At 39.1% G+C, this 22,171-nt stretch overlaps 1 protein-coding gene across 6 annotated transcripts in view; it reads right to left on the reverse strand.

The window, feature by feature from the left end:
- LOC125452305 (syntaxin-7-like) overlaps nucleotides 1-22,171 on the reverse strand; it is a 51,867-nt gene that overhangs the window by 14,687 nt on the left and 15,009 nt on the right. For all 6 annotated transcript variants that reach the window (XM_048530554.2, XM_048530552.2, XM_048530555.2 and 3 more), the window contains exons 2-5: nucleotides 20,308-20,509; nucleotides 14,411-14,480; nucleotides 9,216-9,306; nucleotides 8,595-8,732 (exon numbers count right to left, since the gene is read on the reverse strand). In XM_048530554.2, the coding sequence (XP_048386511.1) occupies nucleotides 8,595-8,732; nucleotides 9,216-9,306; nucleotides 14,411-14,480; nucleotides 20,308-20,416 (408 nt within the window). In that variant the 5' untranslated portion in view covers nucleotides 20,417-20,509. The remainder of the gene's footprint in view (nucleotides 1-8,594; nucleotides 8,733-9,215; nucleotides 9,307-14,410; nucleotides 14,481-20,307; nucleotides 20,510-22,171) is intronic.

Consider the following 22,171-nt stretch of genomic DNA (forward strand, 5'->3'; position numbering starts at 1 on the left):
TAGCTGACCTACTTTCTCTGAATATGACAAACCTGCTACCTCAGGAATCAAGCTGGTGAACTTCTAACGCACTCCTTCTATGGCAAATAGACATTTCTTAGGCAATTAGACCAAAACTGCACACAAAATTCCCACTGTAGTCTTCCCAAAGCCTTGTATAGCTCCATCATTGCTGACATGAAACTAACTGGTCTGTAATTCATTTTTATCTCTCACTCTCCTTTCTTGAATAGCCATGTTAAATTTACTAACTTTCTAAATCTCCCCTCTTCTCGTCTCACTTCCTCCTTTCTCATAAGCAGCCCGACAGTTTGTATATTTCACCACACTGCTAGCTTTCTCAAAATTACAGCAAGTCTAATGTATCAGATTCCATTCCTTCTCTGGCACTATTACTTGTACATCTTCACAACTCCTCATGACTCAGAGGCAGCAGTATTGCCACTATCTCTTCCATTCTATATGCAATTTCTGTGGGAGAGCAAACATCTTCCATTGTTCTGTTCTACTCTCAGTCCTCTCAGGCATGAGAGAAAAAAATTACTAATATCATAATTATAGCTCAATGTGATACGTTCTAATAGTGCAACCGGCTGTATATGTTGTCTTGTGGTTTGGTATATGGCTGTGTGAAAGGTAGATAAGGATTGAGATATAATCTAAACTAAAGAACACACTTACTTTTAAAACATATGCCACATCCAACTGAGGGCAATCACGTAATGTTGATTCACTGGCACCTGCAACCATAGCACCTCAACATGTCCCAATCAATCGCTACTTATAGAATAAACTGCCATTCCGTTTTTCGTACCAAAGTTACCCTTATTCACATTACACTGAATCTGACATTAACTCAATCAACTTCTCTAAATCGTCCTGAAATCTCTTTACATCATCTTCATTCCTGATTCTCACCTAGTTTTGTGACATTTAGCAACTCTGAAAATATTCCACATGATTTATTGATCCAAATATTGCAATAAATTGTGAATAAGTGGAGTGCAAGCACTGATTTCTGTGACCCTGTTTATCACTGTCATCCACTCTGAAAACCACTTATTCCTACTGTTTCCTTCCTACTAACCAATTCTCAGACCATACCAGGGCATTACCATCAATACCATATGCTTTGAAGTTGCATAAAAATCTATTTTGTGGGAGATCAACAAATGTATTTTGATTTTCAGGAAACTTAACAATAAAAATAATCTTTGGAGGTAGAAACTTATAAAATACTTTCTAGAAATCAGAAATACGTGATCCTTTTATCCACAACGCATTATAACTCCTTAAAGAACTCCAATACACTGGTCAAGCATGACTCCCTTTTCACAAAACTATTTTGACTCTTCAATTACTTAGTCTCTATCCAAATGTCTTACACTAGAACTTCTTAAATAAAAACTTCTAACATCTTCCCTATGGCAAACGTTAGGCTAACTGGCCTGTAATTTCCTGCTTTCTGTCTTCTTTCTGTTTTGAATGAAGGTGTTATATCTGCTATCTTTAAATATAATGGGATGGTCCCCAAATCAAGGACCTTCAGAAAAGTAAAGCCAATTGCACAATTGTCTCCCTCGCCATTTCATTTCAAACACTAGGATGAAGTTGATGCAAATCACGTCATTGTCAACCCAAGGTTCCAACAATTTACTCAGTACTGTGTATCTGGTGACTGTAATTTCCCTGTTTTTCATTTCCTGATTTATCTCTACTTCTGGCATGTTACTTGCATCCTCTTTAACGAAGATATGCCAAATACCCATTTAATTCATTAGTTATTTCCGCTTTCTATTATTAGTTCTGCAGTCTAACTTTCTATAAGGATCAATGCTCGCTTTATTAACTCTGTTCTTGGACATGGACTTTTCTTCTTTAAATACTCTTTAGAAACTTTTTAAAAAATTTATTTCTTGTTGATTTCTCTATTATTTGATCTTTTCCCATTTGACTAACTTTTGATCATGCTTTTAAAATTGTCTGACCTGCTATCTACCTTCATAGTTAAAGGCATTTTCTTTAGGTTTGTTGCTACCTTTAACATTTCTACTTAACGAGAAATGGTGCATCTATCCCTTGGAGCTTGTTACTCTTGGAATGCAACTATTCTGTAGGTTCTGAAATATCCCCTTAAAATGTCTGTTCATCTCTAGTGAACTAACCTTTAACCTAAGGTACCAACATTTCTCAGTCAGTTCTGCTTACGTGGTCTCACAATTACCCTTATTTAACTTTCAAAAGATTATCTCAGATATACTCCTCTCTTCCTCAACTAAATGTAAACGTTGAAGCTTTTTTAAAAGATCTAAACAGTTAGTACAACACACTTGTGTATATTCATCAACTGTTCAGGTTGAAACATGAGATTTTTACTTGAACAAAGTCCACAGGCAGTGGGATCTGGGCATCACTACATAAACATAATTGCACAATTGTCTGAGGAACACCATTAAGATTTTCCAGAGATTGGCTGGTAATGTTGTTTTTAAAACAGTCTTTAGCACATGGTAAAAAGTTGCCTTCACGCTAACAGGTGGGTGTGAAAACCCATTATCTAACTGCTTCAGGGACAGCACCAGTTAATTATTAAGGCACTATAACTGAACTCATTAAGTCACAATAACTTGGCAGCACAACAACAATGGTACTTGCTTCAGAACACTGGTTGTTGTCAAGTGCTCCATTACAGGTTATCAACATGTCAGTGAGTTTCCTATCAGTTGCCCAGACATTGCATACCCCTGATTTCATAAATCAAGAAATTTAGTAAATTCATTAATTGTTTAAATCTTTGTTTCTGAGCATAACAAAGGACACAAAAAAAGGTACCTGTAGCAACAAAGATACAGCTGACAGCTCATTCAGTCTGTTCCAGCAGCCCAACTTTGATTGCTTCCTCAGTGGGGCTATGCATTCATCTGTCCAGTACTAAACTCGTAAAGTCCCCCTCCTTCTCCTTTAAAACACTCTTTGGTCAAATTTTTGATCATCTGCCCTACTGTCTCCTTATGTCACTGAGTACAAAACTCTTTTTCAGAATACTGCTATGAAGAAACCTGAGATGTTAACCTATGTTAAACATGCCAATGTAAGGATTTGTTATGGACCCTCACCTAACCATTGACCATGATTCTCCAAACGCTAGGTTTTACACCCAGTCTCAGGTGAATTTTTTTCAAACAAAAATCTAGTCACCTGTGAAGAGGGCTGGGTACTGTTGGATTCATTATCACACTTCACTAAAAAAGGGAAATTAATTTCTTGTATGTTAAAGTGCTAAACGTACTTGATAAAAGGTCATTATAACAAATTGCAAAAATAATGTAATTTCTCAATTATTAAAACAAATAATCTTAGTGTTCCTGTTCGAGATATATTTCTTAAAAGTTTTTGACATGTTCTTAGTTTTGGTACTTAAACTAGTTTACCACTATTCAGAATTGATGGTTAATGATTCCAGTAAAGCTACAACACTGGCAACAACCTGATGCTAAATTGTCCAGGTATGTCCTAACCACAAAAAAAGCAGGCCAAACCCAATTTGGCCAGTTACAGTCCTATCAGTCCTTTCAGTTCATCAGCAAAGTGATACCAGGGACTGTTGAAATTGCCATCAAACTGCAAAGCAATTACCTGCTCATTGAAACTAAGCTGGATTACCACTGACTAGAGTAAACTGGGATAGCCACATAAATGAGTGGCAACAACAGCAGATAAGTAGTTAAAAATTCAGTAGCAAGTAAAAATACCTGAATCCCCAAAGCTTGTCCACTATCTAAAAAGAACAAGTTAGTCTTGTGATAGAAAATTCTCCACTTGCCTGGATGTGTACAGCTCCAATACCACCTGAGCAATTTGGAACTATCAAGGGCATAGCATTTCACTTGACTGACACCTCCTTTCATCACCAACGCACTGTGCCAGAAGTGTGCACCATTTACAAGATAAACTGCAGCAACTCACCAAGCCTGCTTCAAAAGCATCTTCCAAACAGCTGTCTTTACAACTTAGAAGGATGACAGCAGATGCATGGGACCGTTACCATCTGTAAGTTTCCCTACAAGCCACAGTATATTGCTGTTCAAGGTTTTGGAGCTCACTACCTAACAGCACTTTACAGGCCAAAGCACTGCTGTGGTTTAAAAGGTAGGACACCATCATCTTTTCTGGACAATTAGAGAGATAGGCAATAAATGCTAGTGATACTAGCAACACTTAAAATCCCATGAATGAATAAAAAGAAGTACCTCCACCCACACCAGAGAATGAATAAACTTAGCAGGGCTAACTGGAATAAAACTTAGCCCCTGATGTGGGAAATCCTATTAACTTCATAAAGTAATTCCCAGCTGCCAGCCCCATGACTCATGGTCCTCTCTCCGCTGCCTGCCGTCTGATGCCTTGAGCCCAATCTGCCTGCTCTTTGAGCTTTAAAAACACATGCAGAGTCCAAGGGCTTACCTTCATAGTGCTGCCACTTTTTGCTACTGTTCAAGAAATAGGGAATGGGAGCGGCACAGAAATTTGAAGGGGCAAACAGCCACCGTGTCAATACGAGGAGAGACATTCACCTTGGAAGACTGGGGAAGGGACAAAAAGTCCAAGATTCACTTTATCAAGCAGCAGGTCATAGCAGTTTATGAAAGCGTTAAAGAAAACAAAATTACCACTGGATTCAATTTATTTCAAAAATTTCAACTCTCGCTGATTTAATGAGAATTGGTATATTTGGTTTTCATTTAGATCACATCTGTCCCATTTACATGATGCACAGCTGTGAATCAGAATGTAAACATTCAAAATGTTGCCTTCAGTTTTCAAAATTGTCCCATCAAACTACAGGGGGTTTTCAGATCCAGTCAGTTAATGGTTGAGTGAAGAGAACAATGGAGAAGAGAAGCTGAGAAACAGAGACAAAGTTTTACCTTCACCAGCTGCCCGTCACAGCATGGTTTGTGCATAGGTGTATTCTTTTTAAAAGTAAAATACTGCAGATGCTGCATATCTGAAACAAACAGAAAATGCTGGAAAAACACAGCAGGTCTGGCAGCATCTGTGGAAAAAGAAGCAGAGTTAAAGTTGAGATAGCAAGAACTGCAGATGCTGGAGTCAGAGATAACGAAGTATGGAGCTGCAGGCACAAGTAGGACAGGCAGCATCAGAGGAGTGGAAAAGTTGACGTTTCGAGTCCCAACCCAAAGAGCTAATGTTGAGTCTGACAATGACTCTACTTCAAAACTGAAGCAACCTCCGAAGAAGAATCTTATTGGATGCATAACGTTAACTTTGAATTTGTCCAAAATTTTTTGGGATTCTTGTTTTTTTTTGGGCACCAAAACGTATTAGCTAGATTCTAGTTACGGAAATATTGATGAAATTGCTTACATTAATATGGTGGAAACTTAATTGAGTAGACACCAGGTTATGAATTTGGTACACAGTATATTTTCATTGGTTGACTTGAATTTTAAGAAAATAGCACCTCAAAACTAACAGTAAATTCACATTCTCACTTATCGGTCACTGCAGAAGCATTTCTTGAAATTGTGGAAGGGTCAAAAGAGATGATGGACAAGTGGCATTGCCAGCATTCATTTGAAAATTGGCCCCAAACATTGTCAAGTGGCACTATGCAGAGAGAGAAGAAGTTTTGTTAGAGGTTTGAGGGTCTCCAAGAATAAAATATTGGGGAGTAGCAAGGGCAACAAAGCCATTGCTACATATATGATGTTATGAGTGGAACCAAGTGAGGACTGGACAACAGAACAGTGGTATTAATTGACAGTGGTAAAGTTGTCACGTTAAATGCTGAATGAAGGTTAGAATTGACAAAAAAGAGAAAAGCATAACAGTTAAAAAGACTGACTATGGTTTGGCCTGTTTTGGTGTTTTGCTAAGGCTGAGAACACATTTGGAGAGATTCAAGCAGAGAGTTGAGCAAAAGATGGGTATGACTATGGGAGGTGACTACATATTTCGTATGCTGGACAAGAACCAGGAATTGAAGATGGATCAGTCGCAATGTTGCCCTTTCTTGCCAGTACACTGGTGATTTATTAAAGTGAACATTCCTTTTGAAGAGTTTTTTTTTGTGTATCTGTGGATGCATCATAATTTAAAGGACCCAATTTAAGCAGTAACTTGCAGGAAGCTATGTAGCTTATAGGGACCATTGAGCTTGCTCAATATATTTCCCCTGCTATCCCATAATTCCTCAATGACATTAGTATCTAGATAAATTGGTAGCCCAGCTAATTACGACATGGGAAGGTACAAAAACCAAATGTAAGTGGAGCAAACTATTTAATACTGCAGCTATCTGGACTTTCAGGAAAAGGACTCGACCAGTGATAACAGTTCATTGGAAATGGCTTCAAGCCAGAAAGAAGCAACAGGTGGGATGAGAAAGTGATGGAGCAGAAATTCTACAGAGAGAGAGAATCGACTTCGAGGTCAGAGCCATTAGAGGTTTGGCTTGGTGGCCAACAGAAAAACAAGATAATTCAGCAATGAAACAACATTATCACAGGTCAGAAATAAAACAATAACTGTATTTTAATGTTTGTTTATAAGTCACTTGTGCCAAGAAGTGATTTTTTTTAAAGCAGCTGGCAAACTATAGGAGTAAGCCATTCAGCCCTTTGAGCCTGCTCTGCCACTCAGTATGATCATGACTGATCATCCAACTCTGTGACATGTGCATACTTTCTCCTATGCCCACTGATCCCTTTATCCCCAAGAACCATCTAACACGTTATTGGAAACATTCAATGCTTTGGCCTTAATCGTTTTCTGAGAGAGTTCCACAGGTTCACCACTCATTGAACAGTCTCCTTATCTCAGTCTTAAATGGTCTTCCTTGTGACCTTAGACTGTGGGTCATCAGGACCATTCTTTGAGTTCACCCTGTTTACTTAAAAAGTTATGAATCTCTCCCATCATTCTTTTAAGCTCCAAGGATATAACCCTAACTGATCTAGTCTCACTTCAGATGTCAGCCCTGCCATCCTAGACATCAGTCCGATAAACCCTTGTTCCATTATCTCAATACATAAAACATTCTTCCTCAGATAAGATGACTAAAAGTCGTACACAATATGCCTGATTCTCAACAAGGCCCTCTACAAATGCAGCAAGACTTCTCTGTTCCTGTACTCAAATCCTCTCACTATCAAGGCCAACATACCATTTTACCATCTTTACCTGCATGCTTACTTTCAGCAAGTGGTAGACAATGGTGCCTAGGTCTTGTTACACTACTCTTTTTCCCAATCTATCACCGTACAGATAATCTGCCTTCCTGCTTTTGCTACCAAAGTCGATAACCTCACATTTATCCACATTATTCTTTATTTGCCATGCATCTGCCCACTCATTCAACTTGTCCAAATCACACTGAAGCATCTCTACATTCTGCTCACAGTTGACCCTCCCACCCAACTCTGTGTTACCTTGAAGATGCTACAAATATATAAATATATAAAATACAAAAATACAAAACAACTTTGGGGAACTCCAAAGGGTAATGAAGCCTTGATTACATAGTGTGAATAGCTGGGGTCCAAGTAATGATCTGTGTTAATAGTAACTGGCTGCCACTCAGAAAATGACACATTTATTCCTAAGTTTTGTTTCCTATCTGCTAGCCTATTCTCTATACACATCAGTACACTAATTCCATTCCAATCCTGTCACTGTTTTCCAACTCCTCTGCTATTAAGTCTTTTATAATGGGCTCTAGCACACAAGGTAATTACAGAGTTTACAAATATTCCTTGTAGAGAAAATCCTGATTAAAAGGTTAATCTATTGGGTAAATTGATAATAAATTACTGAAGAACCTTGTTTACATTCAGTTAAATGCAAAGTATGTATACTTATAAGGATGAGGTAATTACCAATGGGCGTGGGAAACATAACAGCCTAGTTAGATCTGATTAGAAATGTGAAATGTGCAAGAAAAATCCATGAGATCTACCAGAACATAAGCTTACAAACAACACCATTAGCCTGCTGCAAATTATTTAACAAATTGAGAAACTTGCTGAAAACTACAAAAAGTGTAAAATGGAGCCAAATGATTCGTAAAATTTCGACATTGTACAACAAGCATTCCCAGTTGAGTTGAGTTGCTTTCTATCTTGGAGACTAATGAAATAATATATGGTTCATTATGACAAATTGACAACTTAATTGTTGCATTTGTTTCTGAGTGATTGAGATGAAGAAGAATGAAAGAGTTAAAATGAAATTAAAATTCTTTTTCTTATGTAGATACACACAGTGTTGTTAGGAAGGGTGTTCCAAGATTTTGATCCAGAGACAGTTGAGGACAGGCAATATATTTAATTCAGGATGCTGAGTGGCATTAAAAGGAATTTGAATGTAGTGATATTCCCTTGTATCCTTATTTGCAGTAGAGCTCAATTTGAAAGGGGATTCGGCAAGTTGCTGTAGTGAATGTTGTATATGGCAAGTCATGACACTGTGGGTAAATGACGAAGGGAGTGAATACTCAAGTTGGAGGACGAGGTGTCAATCAAGCAGGATCCTTTGTCCTCACTTACTGGTAATAAAAACAGAATACTTACAGACAGACGTGAGCCAGCACGTACTCTTGCTACAAATTCTTTTTCCTTTTCTGCAGCTTCTCGTTGGATTCTTTGAAAATTAGTGAGTGCTGTAGTGAATTCTGCTACTAAACGATCTTTCATTATCTTCCTTTGCCTCTGAGGGGGAAAACCCCAAAAATTAGGATACATTTCAAAACGGTAATAATGGTCATAAAGAATATATTTGATATTGTAAATGAAGTGTCGTTTAGAGAAAGTTACACTTTCATGAACAAATTAGGTAATAATAGTGATCTAAACTGCTCCAAGCCAATAGCCACATATCCACAAATTACGGAGAAAATGGACCTGAAGTCTTTTTTTACTGTGGTTTCATTTTACTTATGAATACTCAAGTCTAAGAGTTTTAAAACTCCTTGTAAAATGATTTTACTTACAAATATTGAATTTGAATTAAGAAAATAGCAATGTTTTGGTATTAGTGCTCATTGCTAAGTTGAGTGAATAGCTGCCGTGGTGACACTTTTGTTTATTAGCTATTAAATACAAGGAAGGCTGTTTTCAATAATCATCAAGAGACTGATACACCCACTGAATTTGAAAATTCGGGCATTATGGGATGACAGAAAGAACCCTCACCTGGTCAGTTAAAGATTTTATTAATCCAAATTCCTTTAGGTTCTTCTCAGTTTCTTTAGCAAGGTGGTTGACTAACTGCTGCTTCTGCTGACTAAGATTAGAATAAAATATTTAATACACAAAATCGACAATATAACAATGATCAGTAGCAACTGTAGACAACAAAAAGCTGTTGGCAGTATTATCAAAATTCGTTAGATGGGAACAAAATGATAGGTACTCCATACCAATGTTCACATTGTTTGTATATTTATGTTTAAAGCTGCATTGTATAATCAAGTTCATATAAACAGTAATTTTTGATTTGTTCTCAAGATTTGGGAATGCTGGAAAGGCTACATTTAGTGTTCATCTATATCTGTAGCACAGCTGAGGGGCCTTTCCCCCCAACCTCTACAATTTTTGTGCTGTTCATGACAAAATTAGGAATGAAAGTCTGAGATGCTTTCCTAGCAATATTAAAGGAACAGCAGCTCATGTCCAAGTCAGAATAACATCATGAGCCATAGAGGAAATAGAGGTCCAGGCCTGAAGCGTCAGCTTTTGTGCTCCTAAGATGCTGCTTGGCCTGCTGTGTTCATCCAACTCCACACTTTGTTACCTTGAGTTAGTAGGTACTTTTAATGTAACATCATTAAGTTACTCTAGTGCGTTCTACAATCTCAAAGCGCGCTGATGGAGCTGTTGGTAATAAATTCAGAAGATGTTTGTGAAGGAAACCATGCTCTCCAGAAAGGTGTTGAACTTGATTATTGAATGTTGAGGTTCCGCTTGTCATTTGCAAGTACATATATAGCTTAACTGTAACTAACCAAATTTTAGCCCAAACCTTCTTGATGAAGATCTTTAGATCTTAACATAAACTTCATTTTAAGAAGTACTGAACTAAACCAAGCTAAGTGGGATCAGAGAACAGCTTCATAAAGTCTAAAATATGTCACTGATGAATGTTAACATGTGAAGCAAAGAGTCCATCGTAAAGAGCTCCTGCCGACACGTCTAGGGCCCCTAATAACATTCTTCCTGTGTATCGGGTACAACTTCAGCAACTGTAGACTTTTTCCACTAAGTTTTGCTTGTCACAGGTCATGACAAATGTAGATCAATGCTTTAGTGACAAAGGCAACCATTCTCACTTCTGTTTTTGGCATTTAACTCCAGCATCCCTGCTTCAGTGAGAATAGGCAAACTAGGTAGAATAGCTATTGTATAAGGGTTACTTTCCAATTATCATATAGAAACACAGGAAGCAGAAACAGAAGTAGGCCACCCAATTAACTTATCCATACATTTCATACATCAGTATCTCATCCAAACCGTTTTCTTTTACAAGTGATAAAATGAATAGATGAGACCCAAACACTGATCCCTGTAGTATCCACTTTCCACTCCCAAAACAAACCATTTATTTCTATTCCATTTCCTGCAGCTAATCAGTTTTCAACACGTCAGTATCCCATATACTTTGATTTTGCACACTGACTTGGGTGGTGCTTTTATCAAAAGCTTTTTGAAAATCCAAATACAAAACATCAACTATAGAGATAACAAAGTGTGGAGCTGGATGAACACAGCAGGCCAAGCAGCATACTAGGAGCACAAAAGCTGACATTTCGGGCCTAGACCCGTTAAAAACAAGATCAGTCTAACAGAGACGTAAATGGGGAAATGAGATACAAAACATCAACTGTTCACTCTCATCTATCCAATAGCTACAACCTCAAAACAAATCCAGTAGGTTTGCCAAACACAATTTCCTTTTCCTAAGTCTATGTTGAGATTGTTCAATGCCTTTTTTTAAAAAAAAGTGTCCTGTTATTACATCCTTGATAACAGACTCCAGCATTTTTCCCTTTACCAATGTTAGATTAACCATTTTGCAACTGCCAGTTGTCTGTGTCCCTTCATTTTTAGACAAGTGGAGTTCGATTTAATCTGTTAGGATTGTTTTGGAATCCTCAGAATTTTCAAAGTTGACAACAAATGAATCCATTATTTCCATGTTCATCAAGTTTGGTGTCATGGAGGTAGGTTGTCAGGCCCCTAGGGATTTATTAAATTTTAGTCTCATTAATTTTTCCAGCACTTTTTTTTTTAAAACTAACGCTAATTTTCTTCAATTCCAATTCCCCAAAAAATTATGCTTCTACAGCATATCTGGGAAGTTGTATGCGTATTCTTCAGTGAAACAGAGCTAAAGTAGTTGTTTAATTTCTCTGTAATTTCCATTGCTCTCCAAATCAATTCTCCAATTTAAGACTAGAGGAGAATATATTTGTCTTCACTATTCACTCTACATACTTACAGATGCTCTTGAAGTCCACTTTAATATATCTTGCAAGTTTGTGCTTAAACTCTATTTTCCCCTCAATCAAATACTTGGTCCTCGTTTGCTGAACTCTATCTGTTCCCAGTCATCAGGCTTGCTCCTTTCTGGAGCAACTTTTTTTAAAACTTTCTACGGATCTAAGGATATCCTTAATTTCTTTTTTGTGAACTACAGTTGAGCTAGTCTTCCTGCTGTTCTCGTTTGCTAACAATATAACTGCTGCAATGAATACATCAGTTCCATAAAAATTAATAACAGCCTGTCCACTGTCAAGTCTTTTAATGAGGTTACTCAGTTTATTGCAGCCAACTCATCCATTAAGCCTTCATTGTTTCCTTTGATTTGACTCAGTACCCTGGTTTTGGATTGGACAAGTTTAGTTTCTATTACAATGAAGAATTTTATCAGGTAACAATCACTTTTTCCTCAAGTCTGTGATGTCAGGAGTAGTAAGGATGAGAAAAAAAAAGTGCGAGTAATAATGATAGGGGAATTAATCATAAGGAGGACCGACAGTTATTTCTGTGGACACAGGCACAATGCTGGGATATTTATTGCCTTCCTGGTATCAGAGTCAAGGATGCCACTGAGCAGCTGGGGGACATTCTGAAGTGGAAAGAGAGAATAGCCAGGAGGTTCTGGTCCATGTCGTTACCAACAATATACATAAAAACAAGGATGAAGGCTTGAAAGCAGAACACAAGGAGTAAGGAAATAAACGACAAAGCAGAAGCACAACAGTTAGAATGCAAACAAATTTCCATCAGAATAATTTTACAAATCGACAAGAATAAACATTGAAGATTACTTTCAGTTTTATATAGATCAGGAAGATTTTTTTGGCCTGGGGATTCAGTTCACAGTTGTTTTAGTTTAAGTTAGTCGTAGATAACAAAGTGTTGAGCTGGATGAACATATCAGACCAAGCAGCATCCTAAGAGCACAAAAGCTGACGTTTCGGGCCTAGACCCTTCATCAGAAAAGGGGGATGGGGAGAGGGTTCTGAAATAAATAGGGAGAGAGGGGGAGGTGGATCGAAGATGGCTAGAGGAAAAGATAGGTGGAGAGGAGCCAGACATGTTAAAAGGGGTGGGGATGGAGCCTGTAGAGGTGAGTATAGGTGGGGAGGTAGGGAGGGGATAGGTCAGTCCGGGGACGGCGGACAGGTCAAGGGAGCAGGGTGAGGTTAGAAGGTAGGAAATGGAGGTGTGGCTTGAGGTGGGAGGAGGGGATAGGTGAGAGGAAGGACAGGTTAGGGAGGCAGGGACAAGCTGGGCTGGTTTTGGGATGCAATTGTGGGGAGGGGAGATTTTGAAGCTTGTGAAATCCACATAGGAACCCTGCAGCCCAATGGTATCAAAGCGGAATGAGCAGCTATTCCTGCAAACTTTGGGTGCGATCGTTGTGGCACTGCAGGATGGACATGTAATCTAAGGAATGGGTGGGAGAGTTGAAACGGTTGGCGACTGGGAGGTGCAGTTGTTTATGGCAAACCGAGCATAGGCGTTCTGCAAAGCGGTCCCCAAGCCTCTGCTTGGTTTCCCCGACGTAGAGGATGCCACAACGGGTACAGCGGATGCAGTATACCACATTGGCAGATGTGCAGGTGAACATCTGCTTGATGTGGAAAGTCTTCTTGGGGCCGAGGATGGGGGTGAGGGAGGACCATCTACAATCGGACCCCACCAAAGGCATTTTTCCATCCCCACCCTTGTCTGCTTTCCAGAGGGACCACTCTCTCCATGGCTCCCTTGTCCGCTCCACACTCCCCTCCAACTCCACCACACCTGGCACCTTCCCCTGCAACCGCAGGAAGTGCTACACTAACCGCTCCCCCCTCCAGACAAAACCTACACAGGTGGAATGAATGTGCACACAGACAGTCACCGGAGGGTGAAACTGAACCAGTGTCCATGGCACTGTGAGGCAGCAGTACTAACCACTTAGTCACCATGAAGACCACCTCTGTTGCCATGTCCTTTAAAACCCTTCGATGCAAGCCATCAGGTTCTGGCAACTTGTCTGTCTTCAGTGACCTTAGAACTGTCAAATGCTTACTCCGCCATGACGGTGACAATTATTAAGCATTCCATCCCATTAGCACCTTAGCAACTTGATTATGTGTGGTCTGGTTTGTGAAACAGGGGGATGCCAGCAGCATGGATTCATTTCCCAAATCAGCTAAGGTTGCCATGAAGGATTCTCCTCCTCTAGCTCTCCGCTCACCTAATGCATGGTGACCCTCATGTTAAACCACCAGACATCTCTACAAGACTGCAGCCCTATGGTCTCATAAGGGCTATGACTGCATGTCTACAAAGCCACAATCTGAAAACACACCCACTTTAAGACCTAGCCCAGTTTAACTAACACTGCAAAGAACATACAAAATAAATGCTGATCACTTGGACTTTCACCGTAATTCAGCAAGACCATGCCTAATCAACCTTCCAGCTGACCTTCACTTTACTGATGTATATCTATAATTCCTCTGTGGACACAGAAAGCCAATGACTCATCATTCTGTTCTGGCTGACACTTCACAGAGCGCTCTTGTGAGTTAATTTTACAAACCTTTCCACATTTTTTTCCAAAAATTAGTCTACTTCCCTTTTATATCTGCCACAGATTCTCAGTTTCCAGTTTTTGAGCAATCACTTCAAGTTCTCATAGAAAAGTTCTTATCTTCCTCATTTTATTTACGCTGCATTTATGCCTTTGTGTTATCAAATCAGCAAACAACAGTAACACCTTTTCCAAACATGCCTTAATTAAGCCCTGCATTTATGAGCATATCTTTAAAATTCCTTGACTTTCATTGCCCTGAAGGAGTATTCTAGATTTTATATCCAATAATTATACTCACAGCTGGTGTCGAAGTTCAATATTATCCTCAGGTTTACCGAAGTAGCTCAAAGTCTTTTGGATTTCTGCAGCTGAAGAAGTGAAAAAGTTACTGAATATTAAGATAATTAAAGACAAAATAAACAATTATCATCAAATGATAGCCTTGAATGAACAACTAATCTTAGAGGATGCACCAAGAATTGACAGACAAACCATGACAATCATTTGCAGGTCTGCTGAGTGGGGCAAATTCACTTTTCAAGTTGACTAACCTATAGTGACAGTCATACTGAAAATACTGCAGATAAATTTAATTCAGGTGTCAAATAATCAATTTCATGATGAGATCAACATATTTTTGATCAACCATTGCAAGGTATGTAAAGTGGAAGCTGTTTATTTCAATGGGTGTTGAGCTGGATGAATACAGCAGACCAAGCAGCATCAGAGGAGCAAGAAAGCTGACATTTCGGGTCGAGACTCTTCGAACCGAAACATCAGCTTTCCTGCTCCTCTGATGTTGCTTGGCCACTGTGTTCATCCAGCTCTACACCTTGTTATCTCAGATTCTCCAGCATCGGCAGTTCCTACTGTCTCTATTTCAATGGGTGATCATTTTGCCTCCTCTCCTGAAAAAGGAATTTGTTTTTTTTGACACTAGGAAGCATCTGTATAATCACTTGCTGCCAGGACATCAGATTATTATTAACACTGCTCTGAAGTTCCTGTAAACGGTGAACAAAGCAAATTCCAAAACAAGAATTTCTCCAGTTGGACTGTGAAATTACACACATTCACCTGGGCACTCTCATTCTCCAAAACCCACTGCCCTACATTTCTTCAATCACTTAATGAACACCTAAAGATAGTATTTCAAGCACTTATTTAATGCAGTGTTGTCTAATACATGACAATTCAGGTATGAAAAACTGTACTACCTGAGAAATGTTGACATGAGTTATCATCACCATTATTCCTCCTTTGATTTTAGTCATGTTTGCACAAGCGCATTTTAACTTCTGTGCAGGTCTGTAAAATGGCAAGGCAAAATTGGAGCGGCACGGTGGGTCAGTGGTTTGCACTGCTGCCTCATAGCGCCAGGGACTTGGGTTTGATTCCAGCCTCGGGCAACTGTTTGTGTGGAGCTTGCACATTCTCCCCTTGTCTGTGTAGGTTTCCTGGAGGTACTCTCGTTTCCTCCCACAGTCCGAAGATGTGCAAGCTAGGTTGATTGTCCATAGTGTTCAGGAATGTGTAGATTAGTTGAGTTATAGGGGAATGGGTCTGGGTGGGATGCTCTGAGGGTTGGTGTGGACTTGTTGGGCTGAAGGGCCTATTTCCAGACTGTTTAAAATCAGCCTAGATGTTGGACCATCTGTTTTGTTAAAAAACATCAGACTGGTAGATGCACTGTACATAGATTTTCAGAAGGTTTTTGATAAGCTTTACATTGAAAATGACTGCAAAAAATAGAATTTCATGGTGTAGGGAGTAGTACATTGGCATAGATAGGAGAAGATTGGATAGCAGGTAGTAGAGTGTATGTGTAAATGGGTCTTTATCAGGCTGGCAACGTGATGAAAGGCATGCCAAAAGGCTCAGGGCTGGGATCCCGACTGTTTACAATTTATATAATGGTTGAAGGGACAGAGGGCATGATTTCCAAATGTGCTAACAACACAAAGATAGATAGGAAAGGACGCAACACTACATAAAGATATTGATAGGTTAAATGAGCAGGCAAAGAGGTGGCAAATGAAGTATAATCTGGGAAAAATATGAAATTGTCCATTTGGCAGGAAGAACAATGTTATCTAAATGGTGAGAGATTATGGAGTTCTGAGGTGCAGACTGTACTTGTGCATGAATCACAAAAGATTAATATACAGGCACAGTTGGTAATTAGGAAAGGCTAATAGAGTGTTATCATTTATCACGGGGGAATGGGACACAGGTGGAGGAAACTTGGGCTTTAGTTACACAGTACACAATCTGGACAACACACTACAGTATTTAAAGAAAGATGGAAATGTCTACAGGCAGGTCAGAGAAGCCTTACTAGCTTTGGAATGTGCAGATTTTCTTCTGAGGAAAGGTTTTGACAGGCTAGGCTTGTATCCACTAGAGTTTAGATGAGCAAGTGGCAACCTGACTGAAACACAAAATCAAGAGTGCTCTTGACAGGGTAGATATGAGGAGGGTGTTTCCTTTGCAAAAATCCAGAACTAAGCACTGTGGTTTGCAAATTAGGAGGTCACCATTTAGAAGTTAAGTAAATTTTCTTTTTCTTCGAGGGTCATGAGGCTTTGGAACTCTCGTCCTGAAAAGTTGGTAGAAGCAAAGTCCTTGAATATTTTTAGGGAGAAGTGAACAGATTTTTGTTTAGCAAGGGGTCGAAGGGTTACCAGGGTTAGGCATGAATGCGGATTTGGAGTCACAGTCACTTGTAGTTACAGCCATGATCTTATTGAATGGCAAAACAGGCTGGAGGGGCTGAATTGCCTGTTCCTGTTTCTGATTTGCATGTCCTGTAAGGCTATCAATCTTATCAAACACAATGATAAAGCTCGTGTGTGGAGGCTGAAGATTGGAAGGATATAATATGACAGTGACACCTGACCAAAGGATTTCAAACTGCAACAGTTAACATATCTTTCTTTCTGAATGTAACTTCAGAATCCTTACAATTTCATTTTCTCTATGGCATTTGTAGTAACAGTTGGAAATAAACTTAAACCATTACCACCCTCTGGTGGTTTAAGCAAAAATATACAGGATGGAGAAATGCTATAGTTTTTGGTGTCATCTTTAACTTGGTCAAATATCCAATCATACAGCTTTAATAATGCCTTTAGCTTCTTTATGAAAAAAGATAAATTTCTTTTTGGGTTGGCAGCAAGAAATGCACAATCATCCCAAGCTAGGTTAATGTTAACTGCACACGTGGAACTGGATTCTCATGTATGCTTGCTTGACAAAACAGGAGCTCAGATCTCTTCTCCGAAGAACATCAGTTTTTTTTAAAGAAATACAAAACTACAAATCTGTCATCAGTATTATTCTATTCTACAGCCACAAATTACCAGTTTTACTCAATTTATCCTCATTATTTGTGTTGTGAAATCAGTAAATATCATCTCACATAAAAATTAATTCTTCTCATGTACACACCTTAAACAATGTTGTTTTTGTACCTGGTCAGTTTCATTAACTTGTGTAATCTAATCAAATATGATCTTGTATTTATCCAGCTAATGTGCTCCATTAGATTGTCAACCTCACTTGAATTATATTTTTAGTTTCGCCCTAGTGTACACCGAAGACCACTTCACACCAACTCAAAATTGATCCTCTAAAACAAGGATGGTCAATGAGACAATAGAATAAAAACTTTCAAGTCCATTATTTTGCATCTTTTAGCTAGTTTTATAAGCATTCACAGAGACTCAAGTGCACATATTTGGTCACAGTTGTATACAGACCAGAAGGATCGCTGAAAAAAAAGTTATATCATAGAATCCATTTCGGCCTATTGAGTCCACACTGACCCTCCAAAGAGCTTCACACCCAGACCCACCCCTCTATCCTATTCCTGTAACTCTGCGTTTCCCATGGTTAAGCCACCTACCCTGCCTATCACCGGCAATTTAGCATGGCCAATCCACATAACCTGCACATCTTTGGACTGTGGGAGGAAACTCCACACACACACACACACACACACACACACACACACACAGAGAGAGTCACATGAGGGTGGAATTGAGCCCAGGTCCCTGATGTTGTGAGGCAGCAGTGCTAACCACTGAGCCACTGTCACCCCCTACACTGGGCTAGTGGCATTATAGTGCAGATTAAATTCAATTATGTGACATGCCTAATCTAATATGAAAACAAAAGGTAGAAAATTAAAATTTTTATAGTTGATGCAAAGGAATTGATAGTCCCTTAATGACTGACAAACAAATTATGTTCACATAGTACAGCATTGTCAAATACAGTAGTCATTGCCTGTACTGTATGCAATGCATTTTCAACTAAATTTAATACACGTGACGAAAATGTTGCCATTGCCATATTACTTATTTCACTAGAATGGCAAGGCCTTTGGGTACCTATACCCTACAGTTTGTAATCTGCTCCCTGAATCCCATCACATCACGGAAGGCGATGGCCTAGTGGTATTACTGCTGGACTGTTAATTCAGAGACCCATGTAATGTCCTGGAGACCCAAGTTTAAATCTTGCTACAGCAGAATTTTTGGGGGGGGGAGGTGGAGAGAAGAGAGAGGAGAGAAGGAAACTGCCATCCTTACCTGGTCTGGTTTACATGTGACTCCACACGCACAGCAATGTCGTTGACTCTTAACTGCCCTCCATGTAATTATAGCTGGGCAACAAATGTTGGCAAGGTCAGCAAAGCCCACACCCAGTGAATGAATTTTTTAAAAAAAATTTTATTCTTGAGACCCTCTTTAACATCCATATTTAACCAGACTTTTGGTTGCCTCAACTGATATCTGTTTCTTTACCTTGGTTCTCACTTTACTCCGATTCTAAAAACATCCCAGTAGTAAAATTGCATACCTATAAAAGACTTTTTTTTGGGATACCTCCCAAATTCAATCCCCTCAGCTAGCCGATACCAATAAACTTAACTATTTTGGTCTGACTGTAAATCCAAGGCAATTTAGTAATGTAACTTCAGAGAGTTCAGAGCCCTCAGAAAACTGTTGCAGAGTAATTTATGGCACAAAGTGGGTGTCACTTTTCAATTCATCATATTGTTGTAGGTTCTCAGAGGAGGAATCTGCTCCTCTGCTCAAACTCCATAATCCATGAATGTTTATTTCCTTCAAGTGACCATCCTCTAGAAATAACCGATTGCTCGCACTTCTATCACCCTTGTAGATAAGAGTGTTCCGGATTCTTGAACAAGAATATTTCCTCACATTTCCCCTGTGTCTTTTCCCAAAAATCGAGACCTCTGGTCCTTGCACGGTAAGCTAATGGGAAGAGTTTTCTTTTTCTACTTTACTGAAATTTGTCTGTAAGTCAATCTTGTGCACTTTTATCAAATTTCCCCTCAATGGATGTTTTCTATTGTAGGAGAGTATAGAACTAGGGACACAAATTAACAAAATAGAGGCACCTGATTCAAGACTGAGATAAGGATCTGCCCCACCCTCAGAGGATTGTTACTTTGTAGAATTCTTATTCCCCAGACAGGAGCAAAGATTGCTCCACTGAACATGGTTGAGATGGTTTGAGTGTGTGTTTTGGACACCAAGGGAGTCAAGGATTATGGAACGCGGGCAGCAAGGAAGAATTGAGGCCATGAGCAGATCCCCCATGTTTTTAGTGAATGGAGACACCAGCTCAAGGAGTTGAACGGCCTACTTCTGTTCCTGATTCTTGTGTTCAATGTTTCCTCTAAGTTGCACAGCCACTGCGGCTCTGCGCGTGCCAGTCAGTGTGCTGATGTATTGACTTCCAATATTACAAGTCATAAATACACACACACCTCAGAGAGCTGTAGATTTGTTTTTTTTGGAGGGGAGGGGGAGGGAGTATTCCTTGCATTATGTTCAATCTCCTTTGCTCCAAGGAGTGCAAGCCCATTTCCAACCCAACCTTTTAACTAAAACTTGCCAACCAAACAGCACCTCTTCCTACTTAGAAGCAACTAACTAATTGTTTAAAATTGGGCATTCCTGCATTTGGCCTGATAAGTACAAGACAAAAAGCTTTGGCAACATGTCCCACTTTTCAGCATTATTGAAGTTCTTTATTGCAAACCACCTACAAACTTTAAAATATATTGTTTCTTCATTCTTGCTTGGTCACAATGGTAGAGTTTCTTTTGAAAAATAAAGAATTTTTTTTTAGTAGAGAGGTGGATACTTTGTTACTTACAATATTGTGCAATTTTATGGATATTTGAACTTATAACATGAGCAAGCTTTTGTGCTTCTAAAGATGAACTAGTTTCTTCCAAGTGACCATCGTTCCTATTCGAAATCATGGCTGGTTAGCAGTTTAAATAAAACTCCAGTGAGAGATTCAATTGACCAACATCAGAAGTCCAAACAATCTTCCTTTTGATTATTTCTGAGATCTGCAAAACATCAAAACATATGAACATAAAAATCATAAAAAGGATTCAACAGGGAAGGAAGATCTATTTACCTCTATTCAAAAACATAGACTTCAAAATTAGAGGCAATTAATATACAAAATTAATATACAAGTTGGTCATTAATAAATCCAACAAGAAATTCAGCAGAAAACATTTGGGATGTGATGAAAAAGATAGATTCAAAGAGCTAACATCCTATGAAGAATTAGTTTCATAATTCATCTATTTTAATTCAAAATTCATGTATTTTAATTCAGTCAGCATCATTAAAATTTAAAAGCAATGATCAGATCATTTATTCCATTGTTTCTAAGACCTTGCTTTGTCCAATTTGGATGTAACATTGATTTATTGTAAAGTTGGTATAATTTCAAAGTGCTTCATTGACTGTAAAGTACTTTAGGATATTCCAAAGTCATTAAAGGCACTATTTAAATACAAAATAAATGGGAGAGAATATGAAATAATTGTGTACATAATAAAAGAGTGCATAGACAGAGAATCTGATGTTGCAGAATGCAAATGTCTTACAGATATCAGTTCCTGTCACCCAAAGTATCAAAACCTTGTCAAATTAAGAACATAGGAATACAAGGAGCCATTCAGCCCCTCAAGCCTATTCCACCATTCAATGAGATCATGACTGATCTGCGACCTAATCCCTTACATCCAATCCAGCATCCCCTATCATCTGAGGAAGAGGGTTCTAAACATCTACCATGTTTTGTGTTATAGATGTGCTCCCTAATATCTCTCCTAAACAGTCCGGCTCTAATTCTCAAATTATGCCCCCTAGTTCTAGAATCCTCAACCACTGGAAATGGTTTATCATTATCTGCCCTGTCTTCTTATTTATAACAAAGAGAATTAAAAAATGAAAATCTGCCCTACCAATAAAACTGCCACTCTCCCCAGATTTTGATTACAGATCACAACTGTTTTATTTCCTTCAACGACTGACAAACCATACACTCCCAACAGAGCAGAAAGAGGCCAGTCAGCCCATTGAGTCTGCACTGGCCTTCTAGAGGGCATCCCACCCAGACCCAGACCTCCATCCTATTCCTGTAACCCAACATTTTCCATGGCTAAACCACCTAGCCTACACATTCCTGGACACCACAGAGCAATTTAACAAGGCCATTCCACCTAGCTTGCATATCTTTGACTGTGGGAGGACACTGGAGCATCTGTGCAAATTCCACACAGTCACCCAAAGAATCGAACTTGGCTGCGTGGCACTGTGAAGCAGCAGTGCCAACCATGAGCCACTGTGTTGCCTAAATCAGGCTAGTAATTACACCATCCTCAAGGTAAAGATGGTGCAACAAAATGAACTGACTAGGCAAACTGCTACTGATAAGTCACCTAGAAGTTTCTTTTTGCAGATATATACGTTGATTTCATCAGTGGCTCTTAGACTCAGCAAAAAAACGTCTCAGTGATAAGATGAGGGATGGGCCAGGGAGGAGTCAAAAATAGGAACAGAAGGATAAATTCAGTGGGGACAGGAACTGGTGTGCAACATGGCAAGAAATGAGCATTGCTCATACAGCCTTCAGGACCCTGCAGACAAAATAATGAGCATTCCAAGTAACATCAAAGATAGTTGGGAAATGTGAAAACTTTAACCAAGGGAGC

The sequence above is a fragment of the Stegostoma tigrinum genome, chromosome 4, assembly GCF_030684315.1.
Source record: "Stegostoma tigrinum isolate sSteTig4 chromosome 4, sSteTig4.hap1, whole genome shotgun sequence".
In the NCBI taxonomy this organism is placed as follows: Eukaryota; Metazoa; Chordata; class Chondrichthyes; order Orectolobiformes; family Stegostomatidae; genus Stegostoma; species Stegostoma tigrinum.